We start from the raw sequence: 20,763 nt of genomic DNA on the forward strand, positions 1-20,763 counted from the left end.
GCAACATGGTGAAACCCTGATTCTACCAAAAATACAAAAAATTAGCCAGATATGGTGGCATGCACCTGTAATCCCAGCTACTTGGGAGGCTGAGATGGGAGGATTGCTTGTGCCTGGGAAGTTGAGTCTGCAGTGAGCCTAGGTCATGCTATTGCACTCCAACCTGGGCAACTGAGGGAGACCCTGTCTTAAAAAAAAAAAAAAAATCAATTGGTAGGGGCTTGACAAAACAGTTCTGAATTTAGAAGAAAAAATATGCAAGAACAGCTGAGGAAATGTTGAAAAAAAGGGAGTGATTGTCATTTTGCTATACCAGATATTACAAAGTTTGACAATACCAAATACTGCAAAGTGGGGTGGAGGGAGAGAGGACTGAGGAAAAGCTGAGGGCGTTCTGAGTGTGGCACCGCCTTAATGATCTTGATGCATTTTACAAAGCTGTCAATTCAATACTGTGCAGGCAGTTTACTAAATGCCAACCAAGTGTTAGGCATGTCACACACAGCAGTGGGTGAGATAGCCTCAGGCCCTACCCTCATGGAGCTTTCTGTCTGGGGGAAGTGATTCAAGAATTAACCATGAGTGAGATAATCACTTCCAGAGGGAGCTTTGGGAGCACAGGGACAGTGGCCCCAGAAAATTGTCAGAATAGGGAGCAGGCTCCACCCTCTCACTTCACCCAGGAAGTGCTTCCTGATATCTATGGTGCCTGTCCTTTTACTGGCGGTGGGCTTGTCCAGTGAACTGGCAACTCAAGGACTGAGCTTGCCTCTGTATGGTGGGTGGTACACTGGCCCCTCAGTGAGGTGGCCAGCACCAGGGCTGGACACTGGCCTGTGCCTCAGCCCTGGCCTCTGATAGGAATCTTGCAGACCCACATGAATTGCATAGGGACAGGTGGGGGGAGCCTGGTAAAGCAGGATGCTGGGCTCACCCCCAGCATCTGATTCCTAAGATCTGAGATGGGGCTGGAGGATGTGCATTTACCTAACAGGTTCCAAGGGAGACCCTGAGTCAGTCCTGACTTGGAAGCTCTCCCAGACCAATTCAGGGCTAATTTTGAACCGAAGTGCATGCCAGTGTTCTAGAACAAAATGAAACCTGACTGCAAGTCAAGGGTGTGGAATGAATCATTCACTTAAAAATACATGACTAAATGCAAGACACCTGGGTCTCCATTAGCAGGGGCAAAAAGATGGCTCACATGTGCTTAGAGTGAGATGCACCCTCTGCTGGTCTTGAGGTTTTTTTTGAGCCAAAGCGGGTAAGATGACTCCCCACTGGCCTCCGGCCCTTCAGCAGGACTAAAGAGAGGGCCCCAGATCTGCCTGCTCCACCTCTGGTGCCCCTGTGTCTCTCCCCAGTTTTGCCCCAACTCTCTAATGGGGATCATTAGGCCTCTTCTCCTCCTGCCCCTTATCCCAGATCATGCCTATCTCCACTAGAAGCCTAGGCCTCTGGGGCATCCCTCCTCCCCAGAACCTTCTGTTGTGCCTTCTGGAACTCATGTTCTGTCATTAGCAACATCTCCCACATCCTCAGACTCTTCTATGAGCATTCCTTCACCTTCTTGCTCCAGTGGAAACCTGGCTTCCTCCTGAGGACGCAGCTTCTCCTGCAGTGGCTTCAGAGGCAGCCCCTTCTCTTGGTACCACTAGGGTGGGAGGTGGGGTAGGCATCCTCCTGGGCCCTCGTTGCTACTTCCAGACCATTCTCATGTCACGCCCACCTCCTACCTAGACACCATCCCCACTCGGACATAGCTCCCACGCCTCTCACTCCTGGTCCCCTTTTCTACTGGATTTTTCCTGTTAGCCCACACAATGCTTTTATTTCTCCTACCTTGAAAAAAAAAAACAAACCCTTCTCTTTATGCCAGTTTCTCTCTCAACTATGCCCCATTTTTCTCCTTGAAAACACCCTGAAGTGTTGTCCATACTCAAAGTTAGAGCCAGCTGTAGGCAGCTCCTACCCGTGCCAGAGCTCTGGATATAGCCTCCTGCCAGGAGGATAGAACAGTGTGGACAGGGAGGGTCTATGTGGGTGTGTGAAGTTCCTGGGGCCCTGCCAGGAAAGGCGGAGACCAGGCTCTCTGCCAGCAATGTGGCAGAGATCCAACTCTTTCCTTTGGCCCCGATCTCCTCTTTTCCTTTTGTGTTAATCCACGCATTAAAAATAATGTGAAATTAATATATCCTAGGCACATACATTCATTTTCTCTCTTTTTTGAGATAGAGTCTCCCTCTGTCGCCCAGGTTGGAGTGCAGCAGTGCTATCTCAGCTCATTGCAAACTTGACCTCTTGGGTTCAAGCAATTCTCATGCCTCAGCCTCCCAAGTAGCTGGGATTACAGGCACATGCCACCATACATGGCAAATTTTTGTATTTTTTGTAGAGACAAGGTTTCACCATGTTGGCCAGGCTGGGCTCAAATGATCCAGCCTCAGCCTCCCGAAGTGCTGGGATTATAGGCGTGAGCCACCACACCGGCCTCATTTTCTCTTAAATTTGAAAATCTTCAAGTGAAAACATTTGGATCCATAACACAAAGGCCCACCGTCTTTGGGAAACACCGACCATTCCCAATGTGAAAGGCAGCGTAAATAGATCCTTAAGTAAGAGGCACAGTCACAAAAGTAGCATGCGGGAGTAATAAACACATTCAGGAGGTTATTACTGTGCTTTTGGGAATGAATCGCTACTTGTCTGAACTGTGGGAGGTCAACGGTGTTTTTAATTTAATGGATTAATCATTTATGTCTGGTTTCTTTTTCCTTCCTATGAAAGCAATGCAAGAGGTTTACCCAAAGTTATAAATCACGTCAGTGCTTGGGCCGCATCTCTGGGAGGTCTGGGCTATGGGCAAGTTTATTTGAGAGAGGAAGTAGTTGCTGGAATGGTTTCTTTAGTCAACCGAATCAGGGCAGAGTCACGGAAGGGGAAGTCCCAGAAGATGGTGGCCCCGCCTGTGCATGGAATCTTGACCCCACTGCTGGCAGTGTGGCAGCTCCAGGGAGAAGCAGCCTATATTCTATTCTTGGCTTGAACATTTTTTTGGGTCTTGATTTTCCAAACTGTATCACGGGAAGGAGGCTCTCTGAGGGGCCACCAGCTCTGATCATCTGTGTCCACCAACTATAGCTAAATTTGGCTTGAGTTACACCAACAATCACCCCCGTATCTACCCTACCTTGGACTTTGAACTACATCCTCTGCTAGGCATTTCCCAAGCATTATATACATATTCTATTTCATCAGACGAGGGCGAGGCAGCCAGCAGTGTGACCTAGAGGTCAGAGTATAGGGTCTGGATCCAGAGCAACACCCAGCAGTTGTGTGACCCCAGGCAAGTGACCTTTTTTAGCAAATCATCCATGAAGTGGATTAAGATACATGGATGGGAAGGTCCATGTGAAGGGCTGAGTACAGGGACTGACCAAGGCAAGTGCTGGGAAAACTCTGGCTGCTGTAATCAGGAGGCAGTGAATTCTTCAGTTTCTGGGACTCCTGGCAACACAGGGGCCTGTGAGAATCAAGGAAAAGCTTCCAAGCCCCAGTTTCTGTCCTGGCTTGGCTAAGAGGAGGCTCACTGGGCCTCCTGGGGAGGGAGATGGACACAAGCCCTTGCCGGAGGAAATAGAGCCTCCTGATTGAACAAGTGATATGGTTCCAGACCACCTGGAAGGAGTGGTGGATTTCAGTTTCTGCTCTCGCTAGATCCAGAGGCCACAGCGGCTCACCAGCACTGTGTTGCCTAAGGGGCATGCTCCATGCTCCACACGGTCTGTGGGAGCCCCAGCTGCCGAGCGTGACTGGCCTGAATGGCTCACGCCATGGCACTTGGATTTGTTTCATCTGTGGAGGCTTTGGGTGGAGCCAAATACGAAAATTGGTCAACAGACTTTGCCCTTTCCACACGGTTCCCCTTTACTTATAAGAGAGATGATATATTTTGGGGTTAGATATTTCTTTAAGAAGACAGAATACAGGAAGGCGCGAGGGTTGATCTGAGCAGCAGTTTGGGGAGGCTTTGAGGGGACAACATGCATGGAGCCATTTACTAACCATTCACCTGCAGGACGTGGGTCTGGAACAGCTGCTCGTGGCCGGAAGCATGGCAGGTGTAATTGCCCATGTGGATGGTGGTCACCTTGGTGATGTACAGGGAGTCATCCTCTCCGAAGTCCTGCACAGGGTAAAGACGACGATGAGACTGGCCTCTTTATTGAACAGGCTGGACACCATAGCTGTCTCCCGGTTTTCCAGAAATCCTGCAGCTGGGAGAGAGTTCCTTTCTGCCTGGCCCTTGCTCAGCCAGAGCTGTCTGCAGAGGTGAGCCGTCCTGGGCAGCAGCAACCCCATCTCACCTCCACATTGTGGGCCCAGACCTCTGCATCTGTTTAAGGCCTTGTGTTCCTGGCCCCTCCTCCATGAGGCCCAGTTTATACACTTCTCCCAGCACACGCCCTCTCAATTTCAAGCAACTAGGCCCACGTGTCCCCCCATTCACTGGCTGCCTGCTTGTTTCTCAGCGGTGTTGCTCAGCTGATGAGTAGCTCTGTTTCCGGAGGCCAGGCCTTGTTTAGAGCGGGGGTTAGCCGACTTTCTTAAGGGGCTAGCGAGCAGATATTTTTGGCTTCATGGGTAGCACAGTTTCTGCCAAATACCCAACTCCGCCATTACAGCATGAAAATAGCCTTCACGACACATAAATTAATGAATGTGGCTGTGTTCCACTGAAGTTTTATTTAAAGTTGGTGGCCTGGATTTGGCCCATGGGCTTCAGTTGGCCTGCCTATGGTTTAGATCCCACCTCAATCCCAGAATGATTTCAGGCTGCTTGCAGAGATCTTGGTAACCCAAGGGAAGGGAAATAGAACTAAGGGGAAAATGGGGCAAACAGAAAAACCAGGGCAGGAACATCAAAGAGCACTAGGAAGGGCAGATGCCCACGTGTTCCACAGGAAATGGCTCAATAAGCCTCAGCACTGTCATCTCTGCAGCCTCACATGATGGGGTCTTACTGGGCCAGTGCATAGAGGAGGGATGGGCAGGAGGGGCTTTTGGCTGCATCAGACTCCCCTGATGAGCACTGGGCACCAAGCACTTGCCCAGTCAGCTGCATTCCCTTTTGCAGACCTGTGCCCAATGCTGGCCCTTCCAGGCACCAACTACAGACATGCCAGGGATTGGAATTACCCGCTTTCTACAGAGAGCCCTCATCAGGTTGGGCCTTGGCTACCAAATATTTCCCAGGATATGGTGCTCAGAGCTGATGGTACAGAGAAGGCCCAGGCTCACTGATGAGCAAGGGGGCTGTGCACTGACATCTGCGGGGAGTGATGGGAACTCAGGACATCCAGGATTTAGCTTGAGCTCTGCCATTGACCAATGTACCCAGTCTCTCTGGGCACTGGCTTCTCCACCTGTAAGTTGTGGACAATATATATGGCCTGCCTGCCTTATGCGGTGTTGGGAGATCCGGTGAGAAAATGCGAGTGTATTTTTGAATGTGGGATGCATGATATACACAGGGGATGTTATTCTTCTTGTTATTATTAGCAGAAGATGCAAAACTCCTCTTGACCCCCTGGAGCGAACACCAAATCATCCCTCCTGCCTTTCTCTGGCCCTTTCTGAGCTCCCTTTTCCCACAGAAGCATTCTGGTGGCAGGAGAGAAGGCCGTGGTGCCATGAGGGCTAAAAGCAGCTGAGGGCAGCTCCCTGGGTCCTCCGCTGATACTCATGTGAGCTCCTGTCCCTGAAATGCTGATGTTCTCTCTTGCTAACACTCCAGATGGCCCGGCCACAATGGTCCCGAAACCCCTTAAAGACACTTTCTAGACCGGGCACGGTACCTCATGCCTGTAATCCCAACACTTTGGGAGGCTGAGGTGGGTGGATCACTTGAGGTCAGGAGTTTGTTGAGACCAGCCTGGCCAACATGGTGAAACCCTGTCTCTACTAAAAATACAAAACAAACAAACAAACAAACAAAAAAATTAGCTGGGCATGGAAGTGGGCACCTGTAGTCCCAGCTACTCAGGAGGCTGAGGTAGGAGAATCGCTTGAACCCAGGAGGCGGAGGTTGTAGTTAGCTGAGATTGCACCACTGCACTCCAGCCTGGGTGACAGAGCGAGACCCCACCTCCAAAAAAAAAAAAAAAAAAAAAAAGACACTTCTTTCTGGCTAATTAGCTGGATGAAGGGGTGCCGGCCCAGAGTGAAGCTTGGGGTAGAGCAAAGGCAGGAAGGTAGATGGTGAGCACATGCAGCCTGCTTGCAGGAAGGGTCAAGAGAAGAACTCCTAGCAGTGCTCCCAAAGAAGTAAAATGTTGTAGAGGGCTGCGGAAACCCTGAGACTTTGCTGTGAAACGTTGCTTCAAAGAGCCCTTTTCTACCATTCTGCGGAAGTCTCCATGATAAAATAAAACACCAGATAGCTGATTTGTCCTGCATCGTAACAGAGTCATAAAAGGTTCATACCTGAGTTGCTTATGAAAAGTTAATGACTAGTCAATTCTGGGGCCGACATATTTCTAGTCTAAGCTGTTTCCTGTGTCAAAACCTAAGTCTGGAGGAAAATCTGTTTAGCTTGGAGTCTCGGTGGTGGGATGGCATCCTGAAATGGTACAGCCACTTCAAAGGGAAAAGGGTGGCAGGGCTTGGAAACTCCTCAGTGCCCCAGTTGGTGGGTCCCAGGGCAGACACCATCCCAGAGGGCAAAAACCAGAGCTGCTTGCAGGGAGCCTGGCGCTGTGGACCTGCTGGCATTTTCCCTCCAAACTGCCTTCCTGAGCCTTCACATCCGTAGCCCCTTCTCGTGATGGCTCTTGAAGCTGGCCTCAGGCTCTGGCAGGCCCTGCCCTCATCACCATCTGTATGGTGTTGCTTAGTCATCAGCACCACCACATTCCTCAGGTTGAGATGGGCCCTAGGCTCTGAGGGCTGCCCCAAGGCCACTGTTCCCAGATATCAACCTCAGGTTGATACCCATTAATACCAACATACGGTCTTCAAGAGGTTACCGTGTGCCGGGAACTTACACGTCACCTTGTATGTATTTAATCCTCAGGAAAAAAACCCTGAAAACCCCAATCCAGAAAACAAAACAAAAGCCCAGTTCCCCAGGGGCAAAACAAAAGCCCAGTTCCTCACTAGGCTCTCCTGCAGATTCATTCAGAGTGGGGTCTCCTCTCACCACCTCCGTGGCTCCTGCTCTGGCCAGCCGCCACCTTCCTGGGGGATGCCAGGGACCCCGGCTTCTGGCCCACAGCCTCTGCCCTGAGGCAGCTGCATCACACCCCTCAGAGCCTTGTTTGCTGGGGGCCAGCCCCTCTCAGACTCTACACCCTCACACACTCCCCTTGCCGTTGCTCTAGCGTGCCAGGCATGCTCCCCTCCTCCCAGGCTGTCTGTCTCCCTCTCCTGCAAGTCGGCTCCAACCTTGTCTGGCAGCCCCATCTCTGGAGCCTAACCTCTGCCCCACACCCTGCTTGGCGCCTCCTGCGGACCCACTGCTGTGCTGCCTGCTGCTTTCTGTACTTACCTTGTTTGCTGTCTGTCTGTCCCTGCAGAATGTGAGCTCTGCAGAGGAGGGCAGGGAGGCTTGTGCCCTGTGTGCCTGGCACAGTCCTGGTGCACAGTGGGCCCTCAAAAAATAGCTGTCGAGTGGACTGTATGGGGCACTGAGCTAGGCTTTCTGAGGGGATTCTTTCAGTTTGACAGCCGAGGTGCCCACCTGCCTTCCTGTCCACTCAAATAATACGCAGCCACGCAGGCTCAAAATGAGGCAGCTGGCGGGAAGAGCAGAGCACTGGTCTCAAGTCTTGTCCCCACTTCCCCACTTGTCCCCTTCTCCATCCTGCAGCCCTTGAGAGAAATCAAGGCTCTTTTGCACTTCTCAGGCTGGGGCATACTGGAATCGACCAAAGCTCAGAGCAGCAGGAAGAGATGGAAAAGCCCATCGCGCAAAGCCCATCGCGCATGGATTCCCACCCTCTACTGATGACTTGTGCTGTGCCTCCAACACGCTCATTTAACCTCACCGTCTGTTTCTTTCTTGCTTACCAAGTACACATCCCTGCTCCCCAGGAGCAGAGACTTAACTCTTGGGCAATCACTCAGGTGCTGAGGGGTGTGTGTCAGCCCTTGGAGGACTTGAGGGGCTGTTGGGTGTGTTATGGCTCTTCCATGAGCACCTAAGCATTACCTGTCTGTGGCTTTAGCTCGAAGGAGAAGCTGACTCTGTAATAAGTAAAATAACGTCTCTGGGTGAAAATGATAGGCATCATATAATTACAGAACAAAGCGCATATTGTTTTCTGGATATGAATACCGGCTACAGAAATCAAATTTACCTCATTGGATGTGAGAAAATTACTTGAACAATTGATTTATAAGAAGCTACATAAAACTAAGCCTGCAATCCTTCCTCTCCTGAATGTTCTTTGAGATGCATCTGAATACTGCTATCAACGCTTGATTGCATCTCTGTACTTGTCTCTTTATGGATGGCTTTTTTTTTGCTCTGATGCATAGAACTGTATTAGCAAAATGAAGGTTCCTTACAGAAATAAACAGATGTCAGATTAGACCATTCTTTGTATTGATGCATATCTGTTTTCTGGGAAAGAGACAATTTTAAAGACATGGTTCTCACCTTTTAAAAAGCGATTTTCTAAGTATCTGCCCTTAATAAAGAACACAATTAAATGAGACTTAAGTATTAAACAATAGTTAAGCAGAGATGAGATGGGGGATGTTGTCATAGTGATCCATGGGAGTCAGGTATATGTAATATGGAAATGAGCCATCAATACTGAATATTTAGAGACTAAATGTTCAACGCAAGGACTCCAGAGTAATATTAGAGTTTAGGTTAATGACACTGTCAATGTTACAAGTTCAGACTCAGTTTAGAAACAATTCAGAGCTTTTCCGACATTGCCCTCCTCAGGAGCACCCCTGGCTCTCTTTGCGGGAGGAGGGAGTAAAGGGGGGTCACTCCCCCAACAATCCTTCAATTCTGGCCCCCAGAATGCCACTAACTGTAGCATCTCACCTGCACAGTCAAATGCAGCGAACCTAAACACAGAGTGACATGCGGTGCCTGGGTGATGGCCATTCCTCAAACGTGTCTAGACTTGCCTGGCCCTTATCCAGACCAAGCCAGGACCACATGCACATGTGGGTGAGCACACACAGGCATCCACATGGACACATGCAGTACATGCAAGCGTGCACACATCGGGGAGGCAGCACACCCAAATATCTACATGGACACATGGTACACATGATGATGTACACGCATGAGTGCACACACGTACCAACACACTGGCTCTCTAGTGCTGACCTCCGTGACCAACACTGAGTTTACAGCGCCATTCACTTCATTCCAGCCCCTCATAGTGAGAGATGACAGTGTGCTGGCAGCCCTCGCTCGCTCTCGGAGCCTCCTCGGCCTTGGTGCCCACTCTGGCCGCGCTTGAGGAGCCCTTCAGCCCACGGCTGGCACTGTGGGAGCCCCTTTCTGGGCTGGCCAAGGCTGGAGCTGGCTCCCTCATCTTGCAGGGAGGTGTGGAGTGGCGCGGGTGGGAACTGGGGCTGCGGGTGGGGCTTGCCGGCCAGCGTGAGTTCCGGGTGGGCGTGGGCTTGGTGGGCCCCACACTCGGAGCCGTGGCCAGCCCACAAGCCCTGGGCAGTGAGGGGCTTAGCACCTGGGCCAGCAGCTGCTGCGCTCGATTTCTCGCCGGGCCTTAGCTGCCTCCCTGGGGGGCAGGGCTCAGGACCTGCAGCCCGCCATGCCTGCGCCTCCCCCACCCCCGCCCCCCTCCCTGCCGCCGTGGGCTCCTGCGCAGCCTGAGCCTCCTGGATGAGCACCACTCCCTGCTCCAGGGCACCCTGTCCGATCGACCACCCAAGGGCTGAGGAGTGTGGGTGCACTGCACGGGACTGGCAGGCAGCTCCACCTGCAGACCCAGTGGGGGATCCACTGGGTGAAGCCAGCCGGGCTCCTGAGTTTGGTGGGGACTTGGAGAACCTTTATGTCTAGCTAAGGGATTGTAAATACACCAATCAGCACTCTGTCTCTAGCTCAAGATTTGTAAACACACCAGTCAGCACCCTGTGTCTAGCTCATGGTTTGTGAACGCACCAATCGGCACTCTGTATCTAGTTATTCTGGTGGGGACTTGGAGAACCTTTATGTCTAGCTAAGGGATTGTAAATACACCAATCAGCACTCTATATCTTGCTCAAGGTTTGTAAACACACCAATCAGCACCCTGTGTCTAGCTCAGGGTTTGTGAATGCACCAACTGGCACTCTGTATCTAGCCGCTCTGGTGGGGACTTGGAGAACCTTTGTGTGGACACTCTGTATCTAGCTAATCTAGTGGGGACGTGGAGAACTTTTGTGTCTAGCTCAGGGATTATAAATGCACCAATCAGCACCCTGTCAAAATGGACCAATCAGCTCTCTGTAAAACAGACCAATCGGCTCTCTGTAAAATGGACCAATCAGCAGGATGTGGGTGGGGCCAGATAAGAATAAAGGCAGACTGCCGGAGCCAGCAGTGGCAACCTGCTGGGGTTCCCTTCCATGCCGTGGAAGCTTTGTTCTTTCACTCTTTGCAATAAATCTTGCTGCTGCTCACTCTTTAGGTCCACATTGCCTTTATGAGCTGTAACACTCACCGTGAAGGTCTGCAGCTTCACTTCTGAAGCCAGCGAGACCACGAACCCACCAGAAGGAAGAAACTCCAAACACATCCAAGCATCAGAAGGAATAAACTCCGGACACGTCGCCTTCAAGAACTGTGACACTCACCGCAAGGGTCCGCGGCTTCATTCTTGAAGTCAGTGAGACCAAGAACCCACCAATTCCGGACACAATAGGACGGACTTGCCATCCTGCAAAGACCTGAAGAACCATCCTCTTTCTCAGAGTCCTCTCAAGAAAAAGAAGTCTCTGCAACTTGGAGCAATGTCTAAGTAGCTGACTGAGCCCCCTGGAAGAGGGCTGTTGTGGGCAGCTGCGTTCAGTGTGAGCAACCCGGAGTGGGCCTGTCCTCCTGCCCGTCCCCAGGTTCAGGCCCGGAAGAGGGAGTTGGAGGCATGAGAGAAGCCACTGTGCGGAGAGCACCTGGTTCCTCCAAGGCTCAGGGCATGTGTGGTCCCTGGCTGACTTGGGTGTCCTCTGGTGTGTGCGGTCAGTCTCTCCTTCTGACCGTGGATGCCAAAGGGGAGGCCCTTATCTCTTAGCGCATGAGTCATCTCTTTGTGCATGACTGTATTATCCTCAGCGTGTCATGTGGTTCCCGTGCATAACTGAGCTCAATGAATATTTGCTGACTTCAGGGAGTGTGTTAGCCCAGGATGCTACCTCCTGGGAAGCCCTGAAAGGAAAGATGGTGAAGAATTCATATTACCCAGGGAGGTCTGGCCTTGCCCTCTTTGGCTACAGGGAGGCAATCTCTAGGCTCTGGAATGTCATGCCTCATAGGGGTCTCTTTGTTTGCCTGGGGTCTTTGGGCCAGGTGGTACCAGTTCTGTCTCTAGAGGGGCTAGGGATGAGAGGGCAGCCATGTGGGCAGTATTTGAATGAGCTCCAGCAAAAGCTTTGGACACCAAGGCCTGGGTGAGCTTCTCTGGGAAATTGACACTGTGACAGTGATGTGTCTGTGACTCCACAGGACAGGGAGAGGAGAACAGAGGTTTCACGTTTAGAGCCCTCCTGGGCCCTGCCCTGTGGGCTTCATCACTTGGCTGACTTTAATCTGTACTCTTTTTGCTGTATTAAACTTTAACTGTGAGTATAACACTTACAATGAGTTCCGTTTTTCCAGCAAATTGTTGAACCTGAGGGTGGTTTTGGGAACCACCTGACTTCCAGTTTATGTCAGAAGTGAGGGTGTCTTCTGTGGAAGAGCCAACTTCAGTTGGCTCAAATACTCAAATAGAGAAGTTCTGACCTAGTGGTATGCATGCTGAAATTGTGTATAGGGACAAACCTGATTATCTGGGTATACACAGGGGCCCAGATACCTGCAACAGAAGGCTCATGCCAGAGACATTGCTCTGAGCCCTCCACTTGTCCACCCTTAGAGGCCAGAGGGCAAATACCTCTTGACATGCCAGGACTCCAGAGTGCTATGTAGTAGGGGTGGCAGCTAACGGGGCCCTCTGGTGAGGTGCAGGCCTGAGCCCTTGAATGGGGCTTTGGCTCCTTGGCTAATTAGCGTGGCATCCCCAGCTGGGGCGGGAAGGGACTCAGGTTCTAGACTGCACTGCAGCAGACATCTGAAGTTCCAGACCACCTCACACTTGCTGCTTTCCTTTGGGAAACCTGCAACCCTCTTCCTGGGGACCCTTGGATTGTGAATCCCCAGGCTGAGAAGGCCTTACCAAGGGTTCCAGCTCCTGACTCTAACCTGGACCACACTCACAGCCATGACAGCTGATTCCTGTCCTTGAGACACTCCAGAGAGGATTTAAATAAATTTCCTTCTATGGCTCATTTCAGGGACCAAGACGACTTTCAGTTAGGAATTTCCTTCTGACACGGTGTTCAAAACACTTACACATTGTTGGAGAGGGCGTAGACTGGTGCAGCCATTTTGGAGAGAGACTTGGCAAAACCCATCAAAACTGAAAATGCATCACTTCCAAGAACTTATCTTACACGTCAACTTACACACATGTGCAAAGAGGTGGGTATAAGGATGTTTCCTGCAGTCTTGTTTGCTGTAGACAAAACCTGAAACGGCTGCATGGGGCTGGGGAGGGGGAGTCCAGGAAGAGCAGTGCTTGGGCATGGCTCAGGGGCTGCAGGACCTCCTGGTGACTCCCTTGTCATTGCTTAGTGCAGAGAGTGCCTTGGAGGGGTAGGCTCCAATCTGTAGTGGCCAAGAGAGGCACCAATCGGCCTCCTTCATTGGCTGGGTCTCTGCAGGGAGGCAGTGAGGCTCAGGGAGGAAGACACTCTGTGGGGAGTTCCTGGGCTCTGCAATCAGGGTATAGAAGCTGAATCAGAACCTTCCTGTGGGACCCTGTACCTTTGAGATGGGGCCGGAAGTGGTCACTGAGTACAAGTCAAGCCCTGAGGCCAGGGCTTCCCCTAAGGCTTTCCCCTAAGAGGGGAAAGAGGACCTCGAAAGAGGCACTGAGAAAGCGAAGGCCAGAGGAGACACTTGGCAGGGCAGAGTCACCCCACAAGTTCCACAGGCTGGAGTACCACAGGCCCCGGCCCCCGTATCTTGGAGAGCTCTGGACAACACTCCCAACGGTTTGAACACATTCAAAACTCTAAAGAACTGGATGTTCAGATGTTTTCGGTACAAGCTACAGAGAATCGGCCAAAGCCTTTAAGTGCTTCAAGTGTAGTGTTTTCTAAGATTTTAAAACAAAATGTACCCAAGCATTTAATGAGATCATTTTAATGCAGAGCCTACAACCACTGTCTAACGTGGTGCAAACAGCTCTCCATGCTAATCAAACGCCTCTCATCTTTTTACAATGAATTCATGACTGGTTCATATAAAGACAATAAAAGTTAAATGAGTCATGAGCTCCTAAATCATTTTCTTTTGGTCTTTTTAATAACTCACTTCCAAAGAAGAGCTAGCTGAGAGCATACGCTTCATTAGAATTATTTGTTCCTGGTTTTATACCATTTAGGTATGGGGAGAAAAGTGAACATTTTAACACATCCTTCAAACACTGCCACAAATACTTTCTTCTAATGGGTTTTGTTTTTCTGCTTTTATCACCGTACTCTGCCTGCCGACATTTGAAAGCCCCAAATAGCGAGATTCAGTGAAAAAAAAAAAAAAAAACCTAAAACAAAAAAGAGTGGCTCTTTCAAGTCATTTGAAATATAACGAGTTTGTTGCAGGCCTTTTTGTTTTTTCTGTTTTTTTAAAAAAGAATACAATAGAAAAATGTTTTCTCTCCCTGAGAATATCCTGGCTGAACAATTCCACGTGCTGGTCTCAGAGCACGTTGCTTCCTTCCTTGCTGGGGCCAGAGGCCAGCAGCCAGTGAGAATAGGAGCTCCACACACAGGGACCCATATCCAATTTGATACATTCCACTGGGGCCTGGGAACTACAGACAGCTCCACAGCAAAGACTTGGAGTTGCTGGGGCCTAGATATTATGTCCCACAAGCAAGGAACCCAGAGAGCTCTGGGCCAGGGCATGTAGGTGGCTGTGGGCCCATGGGCAAGCTCTCCACTCCTCTGAATGACTCAACCCCACGTGCCTCATGGGGCAGGGGTATGGGATGAGCTGATGCTTATGACCTGATGACCGGCACGGAGCCTGCACCGTGTATGAATGGTAACAACACTGGCAACAACACTTGTGATGGTTCAGCCCAACAGTCATTACCTGTGACTTTTGAGATGCCCTGTCCCTATTTCTGCCCGTTCCTGTCTCCTGGCCTTCAGGATCATAAAGGACAGTGAGGAAGACAGTTATGAGACGAAGGGCGGGTGACACTGTTGAGGCAGGACATGCCGACTAGGTTTGGGGACAGTCACTTCACCCTCCGAGTGGCCGCTGTGCAGGCTGGGTGGTCAGAGAAGCAGAGGGCTGAGGCCCAGAATGGGTTTGCATGTTCTGTTTCTGCAGAAAGTGAGGCAGCACCCCATCCTTCCCAACCCCAATACCTAGAATGGGGGCCAGAGTAGGGAGGGAATGTGTGGATCTGCTTCTGAGATGGGTCTCACCCCAGCCCCCAAAGCCTGGACCTGAGTCCCCAGGAGACAGGGGCTACAGGGGAAACTCACCAGGGAAGGGCCCCTTGTGGGGGCCCCACAGCAGGGGCTGGGGGCGAAGGCTCCCCTTCTACCAGACACAAGCACGGGCACACTCCTGGGGGCAGCCTGGCCCAGGGTGCTGCTGGTGGCCACGCCTCTGCTTAGCTTCTGAGGTGGAGGCAGTGGGCTGTGCCTCCTCAAGGACTGAGGTGAGCGGGGGCACAGGGCCAGGTCAGGAGCACATCCAGACACACAGCTGCTTCAGTAACGAAACCCACATTCGGCCAGGAAGTAAACAAATTATAGGCTGCGCTTTGTTAGCTCTGGGGAACATGAGCGTGAGCAGATACTACTGATTTTTCATCAAACAAACAGAAGGTGGTGTCATAATCCAGAGACCCACTGCCAGGAGGGGCTGCAGCATGTGCCCTGTGCTGCTGATTTGCTGGGGAGCACCTGTCTTTGGGGGCCTTACACCATTCGTCCATAATTCTAGCCTTTGCTCAGTGGTGGATTTGTTTTCCCTCCTGCAAGCTGGGCTGGGTAAGGCTGAAGCCTCCTGCAAGGCAGTGGCTCAGGTGTCCTTAGGAGACATACCAGGTCCAGGCCCAGGCTGAACTTCCTGACAACCTTAAGAAGGCAAAGGCCAGGTACGGTGGCTCACACATGTAGTCCCAGCACTTTGGGAGGTCGAGGCAGGAGGATCACTTGAGCTCAGAGGTTTGAGGCCAGCCTGGGCAACACAGCAACACCCCTCTCTACAAAAAAATAAAAAAATTAGCCAGGCGTGGTGGTGCATGCCTGTGGTCCCAGTTACTCTGGAGGCTGAGGTGGGAGGATCGCTTGAGCTCTGGAGGTCGAGGCTGCAGTGAGCCAAGATCATGCCACTGTGCTTCAGCCTGGGTGACAGAGAGAGACCCTACTGCCTAAAAAAAAAAAAAAAAAAAAAAAAAAGGCAAAGTGAAGACATCATGAACTGAACCACTGCCCCATCAGGGGAGCCTTGGGTGGAAGCCAGGGGGACCCTGGGGCACTGCTGCACTCCAGATGTGCCATTGGGGAAGTTAGAGAGGAGGAAGACTCAGAAAACATCAACAAGGCTCCCCTCACTTCTGGACCCTCCGTTATTTGAACTCCCTCTTGGATGTATATTTAATCTTAGGCTGGAAAAGGCGCTCCAGACTCTTGCAGCACACACATCTGACCATGTCACTCCCCCATCAAACATCTACGCTTCCCCACTGCCCACAGGGCAATTGCTAAGACTCTTAATGTTAATATTCAAGGACCTTTATGTTCTAGCCCTAGTCTGTCCCTATACACTTCTTTCTCACTCACTTATTCCTGTCTCCTAAAGCCCCAGTCAGAAGGGCCCCTTTCTCTGGCCCCCAGAACAGTTGTTAGTGGATACTTCGCCTCCCTGGAGGCTGTGGACAGTGTCTTTGTTCTCTACTCTGGTACGGAGCTTGTGACTCTCAGACACTTAGCAAGTGAGTCAACCCAAATGATGACTCCCCATGTACGCCACCTGGATGGGCCACACACGATTGGGTGACTCATAAGTGCTTCTGAGAGCAACATTGCTCGCTGCAGAATCTGACTGGCTCCTTCTTACTTGGCTCCAGGCGAGAGGGGTACATTTACTTTCTGATCAAATATTATTCTGATGCTCAGGGCATGCTTGATGTTTGCAAGTCAGAAAAGTTTAATTACATGTGTCATTAGAATGGCATTCTGTAATAGCTGTGTGACTGAATTCATTAACAGAATTCTTAACAGATAAGACAAGACAAATTAGTATTTTGTTGCTCATGAAAGCTTCTCATTAAGAGAGTAGTGAAAAAGTGATTAATTATTTTGTTGCCAAGCAAGATGTCTCATACAAATGACAAAGAAAGGAGGCCCACGCTCCTTCGTGCTCTGTGATCTCCCCGCCTTGGGTTTTGAAAGCCGATCAGCTTCCCCCCGTGCAGCCGTGTTTGGGGGTCACCACTGATTACAATGCCGGTGATCGTATTTCATCTCCCACTGCTGTGGGGTGAACATGGCCACTGAGACACCTCAGGCCGAGGGACTCTGGGAGCCTCATCAACCCCAGAATCTTTGCTGCATCAATGTTGCACTCCTGGGCTGTTCTCCCCTAATTCTTGCTTCAAAAATGCAAGTGAATCCCAATGACCTGGCTCTAGCCCCCTTCAGCCTGATTTCTTCCAAGGGTTGCTTTCCGCACCATCCCGAGTGGGGCTACTGCTTATGAGCACCTCTTGTGTGCCAGGCACTGAGCTGGGTCCTTGACATACTTCAGCCTGAAAATGCCCATGTGAGGAGGACATAATACGCTTTCTCCACAGGCTCAGAGAAGTCCAACAGCTCACCCAAAGCTGCTCTGGATTTGCTGGAGGCGGAGGGGCAGTGCCTCTCTCCCTGGGTGAATCGAGGCTGACGTGGACAGTGAGACCTCCGTCCCCACTGCGAGCAGCGGGGGCATGCCAAGATCCTATCTGCCTGACTGGGGAGCCTCACCCAGCTGTTGCTGGCTGCTTGGTGGGGACTCAGGCTGCAAGATGCTGAGAATGTTATTTAGCAGCAGCAGGAATAATAATATAATAATATTAGTGACAGCAACAATAGTAAAAATGATGATAGTGATAATTGTTAGCATTTATAGAACACCATATGTGAAGAGCTTTACATGCATATTGTCATTTAGTTCTTACTGGAACCCTGTGAGGCTGGTCCCATTATTTATCCCCATTTCACAGAAGGGAAAACTGGAGCTTACAGCAGTCAAGGTTACTAGACTAGTAACTTTCCAAGGTTCTAGCTAGTAAGTGGCAGACCCCAGGCTCATGCCTTTCACTAGCAAGCTGTGCCACCTCCTTCCCTCAGGTAGGGGAGGTGTGCGTGTGTTTTGTGCGTTTGTAAACATCGGGCTTGGACCCCTGCGGGGCTGGTGCTACCCTGCTCCCTCGTGTAGGGGGTTCTGAGAAGCACTGGGCCCTGCCTATTTGCGGGCTACTGACTCAACCACGAGCAGCAAGTGTTTCCTGGGAGGTAACGAGGGGCCATTCATCTCTGGCTGCACCCACAATTACTCAAATTGCTAACCTTATTGTGAAAAGTAGAAATGCAATTGAGTTGGTGCTGGAGGCATGTTTGAGGGAGGGGAAAACCACTCAAAGTAATTTAATTAACTGATGGCAAGTACATTAAGTGGAGTTTTGCCTCTGCTTTTATTTCTGATATCTTTCAGTGGAGCGCCAAGTAACGCACATGAAATGCTCCCACAGACACAGGTGGACCTGTCCCAGTACTGACCAATCTTTCCTGGCCAAACATGTTTAAAAGCTGGCACTGTACCTTGTGAGCAGGTACAGTGGAGGACATCACGCTCACAAACATGCACCCCAACACAGTCCAGTCTGTAAAGATAGGACACTGCTCTTTCTTGCTAAATTCTCAGACAAGCCCTGGCCATTGCAGGCCCAGAAAATGAAGGGTTCTGCCCATCCAGCATCTGTCCAGCAAGCACCCACCAGGAGTGTGCTGCATTGACATTCAAAGCTGTATAGGATACTGGCTATGTTCACCGTGGTGGGAAATCACAAGGACACAATCCTGTCCAGTGTGACAAGGCTAGGGGAAGGGCACTTCTTGGCAGCTCTGCCCAGGGTAGAACCTCCAGAGTGGCCCCCTCTTTCCATCTGCTTCCCCCATGACCCCCAGGGTGTAGCTGAAGGGGCCTAGAGAGTAGGAGAGGACTAACTTTGGTGGTTCCTGCAGCATTTCATGCTGGGTCTCTCTCCCCGCAAGTCTCAGAGTTGGAAGGGACCTTCAAGGTCACTGGGTTTAGCTGCCCTCTTGTGGCTAGCAGCATTGCTGACCACAGTCCCTGCTTGAGCTTGCATATGCCCCTTGGGATAAGGAGCTCAGTGACTCCTGTGGGGGCTCTCTCTCCATGGTGGGGCAGGTTTGATGGCCGGAATGGGGTTCCAGCTAAGGGGCCCAAATTGATCTCCTTTTGAGGTGCTAGTCCAACTCAGGGGGTCACACAGCCCAGGTCAGCTCCCTTTGCCCCAGCCCCTACCCCACCATCTTGGAGATGTTAGCAGGAACTGACCATTCATCCCACGGCTCTTTCTTCTCTGGGCAAGCATCCCACTGTGGACCAGCTGTCCTGTCCTGAGCCAACAAGGCTAGGGCTGCCCTCTCTTCTGCCTGAAAATTATATTCCTGTTACTGTAACCTAAGACCCATCAGCTGTCCTGGCAGCTCACTACATGGGTGACATCACTCTGTCTTCTCACATGAACTTCTGGGAAGCCACATCACCTCTTGTGCCAAACCTGGACCAATAAATATCCTTGAATTATGCCACTTTTTTAAGTCTAATAGAAGGGAAGTATTGCTAATATTTTTCTTATAGATTAATTCATTGAGGATCGGCAGGCTAAGAAATTACTCAAAGTCACAAAGCTGACGTGGGTGATGCTGGGATCCCAACGGAGGCTGCCTGGTTCCTCAGAGCACAGAAGTACCCCCTGATGTCAATGCTAGGCTGCATGAGCTCAGTTGCTTTCTTCTTCCACACAGCACCACTTAACTCATCACACCCTCATCCCCTCACCCAGCAACGAACGTCCCCAAGGTAGGTCCCCTCTGGCCTGACCTGCTTTCCCTCTACCTTCTCATCTGGCACCTGGCATTTGTCTTCCAGCCAACCCAGCCCAGTGGCTCACCTCTGCCCTCCACAGGACCACCCCTTCCCTGCACGCAGCTGTGTACAGCCTACCCAGCACTAGGGCCCAGAACCTCCTCCTAAGGTCCCCAAGCCCGCTGTTCTCTCAGCTGTGGAGCCTGCTGCACTCTCTGCTGGCCTGTAGTCCATCTCTCTGAGCCCTGTGAGCAGGCCCACACAGTCTGTTCTCAGGGTCACCTCCAGGCCTTTGCTAATGCAGCCCCGTTCAGAGGCCTCCTGTCCCACCCATTGCATCCCTCTTCTCTTCCTTAGCCGGACATAGCATGGCCACCATTCATCTATTTTCTGCTGTGGTGGGATGTGGATTTTCTGATACTGCCAAGCTGACAACAGGCTAGAAAAGCACCAAACACAGGATGTTAAACTAAAACTCTCCCGTCCTGCCACTGCCTGTGGTATCTTACCCAGTGTACTGTCCTAGGGGAGCTGCGCTTGAGCTCAGAGTGAATTCCAGGTGACTTACATTGATGTCTTCCAACTCCAGGAAGTTCAGGGTGAGCCCATTGCGCTTCCAGATGATTGGTGGCCTCAGGTCTCCACGGACAGCGCAGGTCAGCACTGTGCTCAGCCCCACGGTCACTGTGGTCACACTGACCCTGTCCTCGGGGGCAAGGCTGAGCTGAACCACTTCTGCAGAGGGAAAGGAGGAGGCACGGTCAGGTGCAGGCCCATCCTTGAGTTGAGTGGAGTCTCAACTCAAGGTGAATAGCCATGAATTTTCTGGGTGGAAGGGGCCCAGAAGGGCTTCACAGCTCCCTGAAAATTGTTTACAATGTGCTGACTAAATGTAGAGATAGATACTTTTGCTGGGCGAGGAGCCAAGACTTAGGTCAAATGCCCAAAAGGCTACGTGAGTCCAAACAGGTCAAGAACCATAATTAATGTGCCGGGGACAATCTGGGCCATAGATTTGTGTCAAGCCAAGAATGTGGGTCACGAAGGCCAGGGGGCCCACCACACAGAGAGACGGGGGGCAGGGGTGCAGTGCCCTGCTCACAGCTCCCCTGGCCTGTTGGTGTCTGGGCCTTGCTAAGTGCAGACAAGGCCTGCTAAGTGAGCCAACAAGTTTCTCATCCATCTGGGGTCAGTTTTAAAGGTTGCGCTGTCTGAAGTCTGGGGAATGAACTGGCTGATCTTTGAAGGTTTGTTTCTGTCTGAGGATTCGCTGAACTTGGATTTGGATTTCTGTCCTGTGACCATGCACTGTAGCTTTTAATTTTTTGAAGCATACTTCAGGCTGC

The 20,763-nt window shown here is 51.1% G+C and overlaps 1 protein-coding gene across 3 annotated transcripts in view; it reads right to left on the reverse strand.

Annotated features, from left to right (window-relative positions):
- Window positions 1–20,763, reverse strand: part of FSTL4 (follistatin like 4) — a 422,010-nt gene that overhangs the window by 34,956 nt on the left and 366,291 nt on the right. For all 3 annotated transcript variants that reach the window (XM_032157904.2, XM_032157906.2, XM_032157905.2), the window contains exons 7-8: window positions 19,986–20,152; window positions 4,066–4,186 (exon numbers count right to left, since the gene is read on the reverse strand). In XM_032157904.2, coding sequence (XP_032013795.1) covers window positions 4,066–4,186; window positions 19,986–20,152 — 288 coding nt within the window. The remainder of the gene's footprint in view (window positions 1–4,065; window positions 4,187–19,985; window positions 20,153–20,763) is intronic.

This window comes from Hylobates moloch, unplaced genomic scaffold (assembly GCF_009828535.3).
Source record: "Hylobates moloch isolate HMO894 unplaced genomic scaffold, HMol_V3 SCAFFOLD_6, whole genome shotgun sequence".
NCBI classification, from domain to species: Eukaryota; Metazoa; Chordata; class Mammalia; order Primates; family Hylobatidae; genus Hylobates; species Hylobates moloch.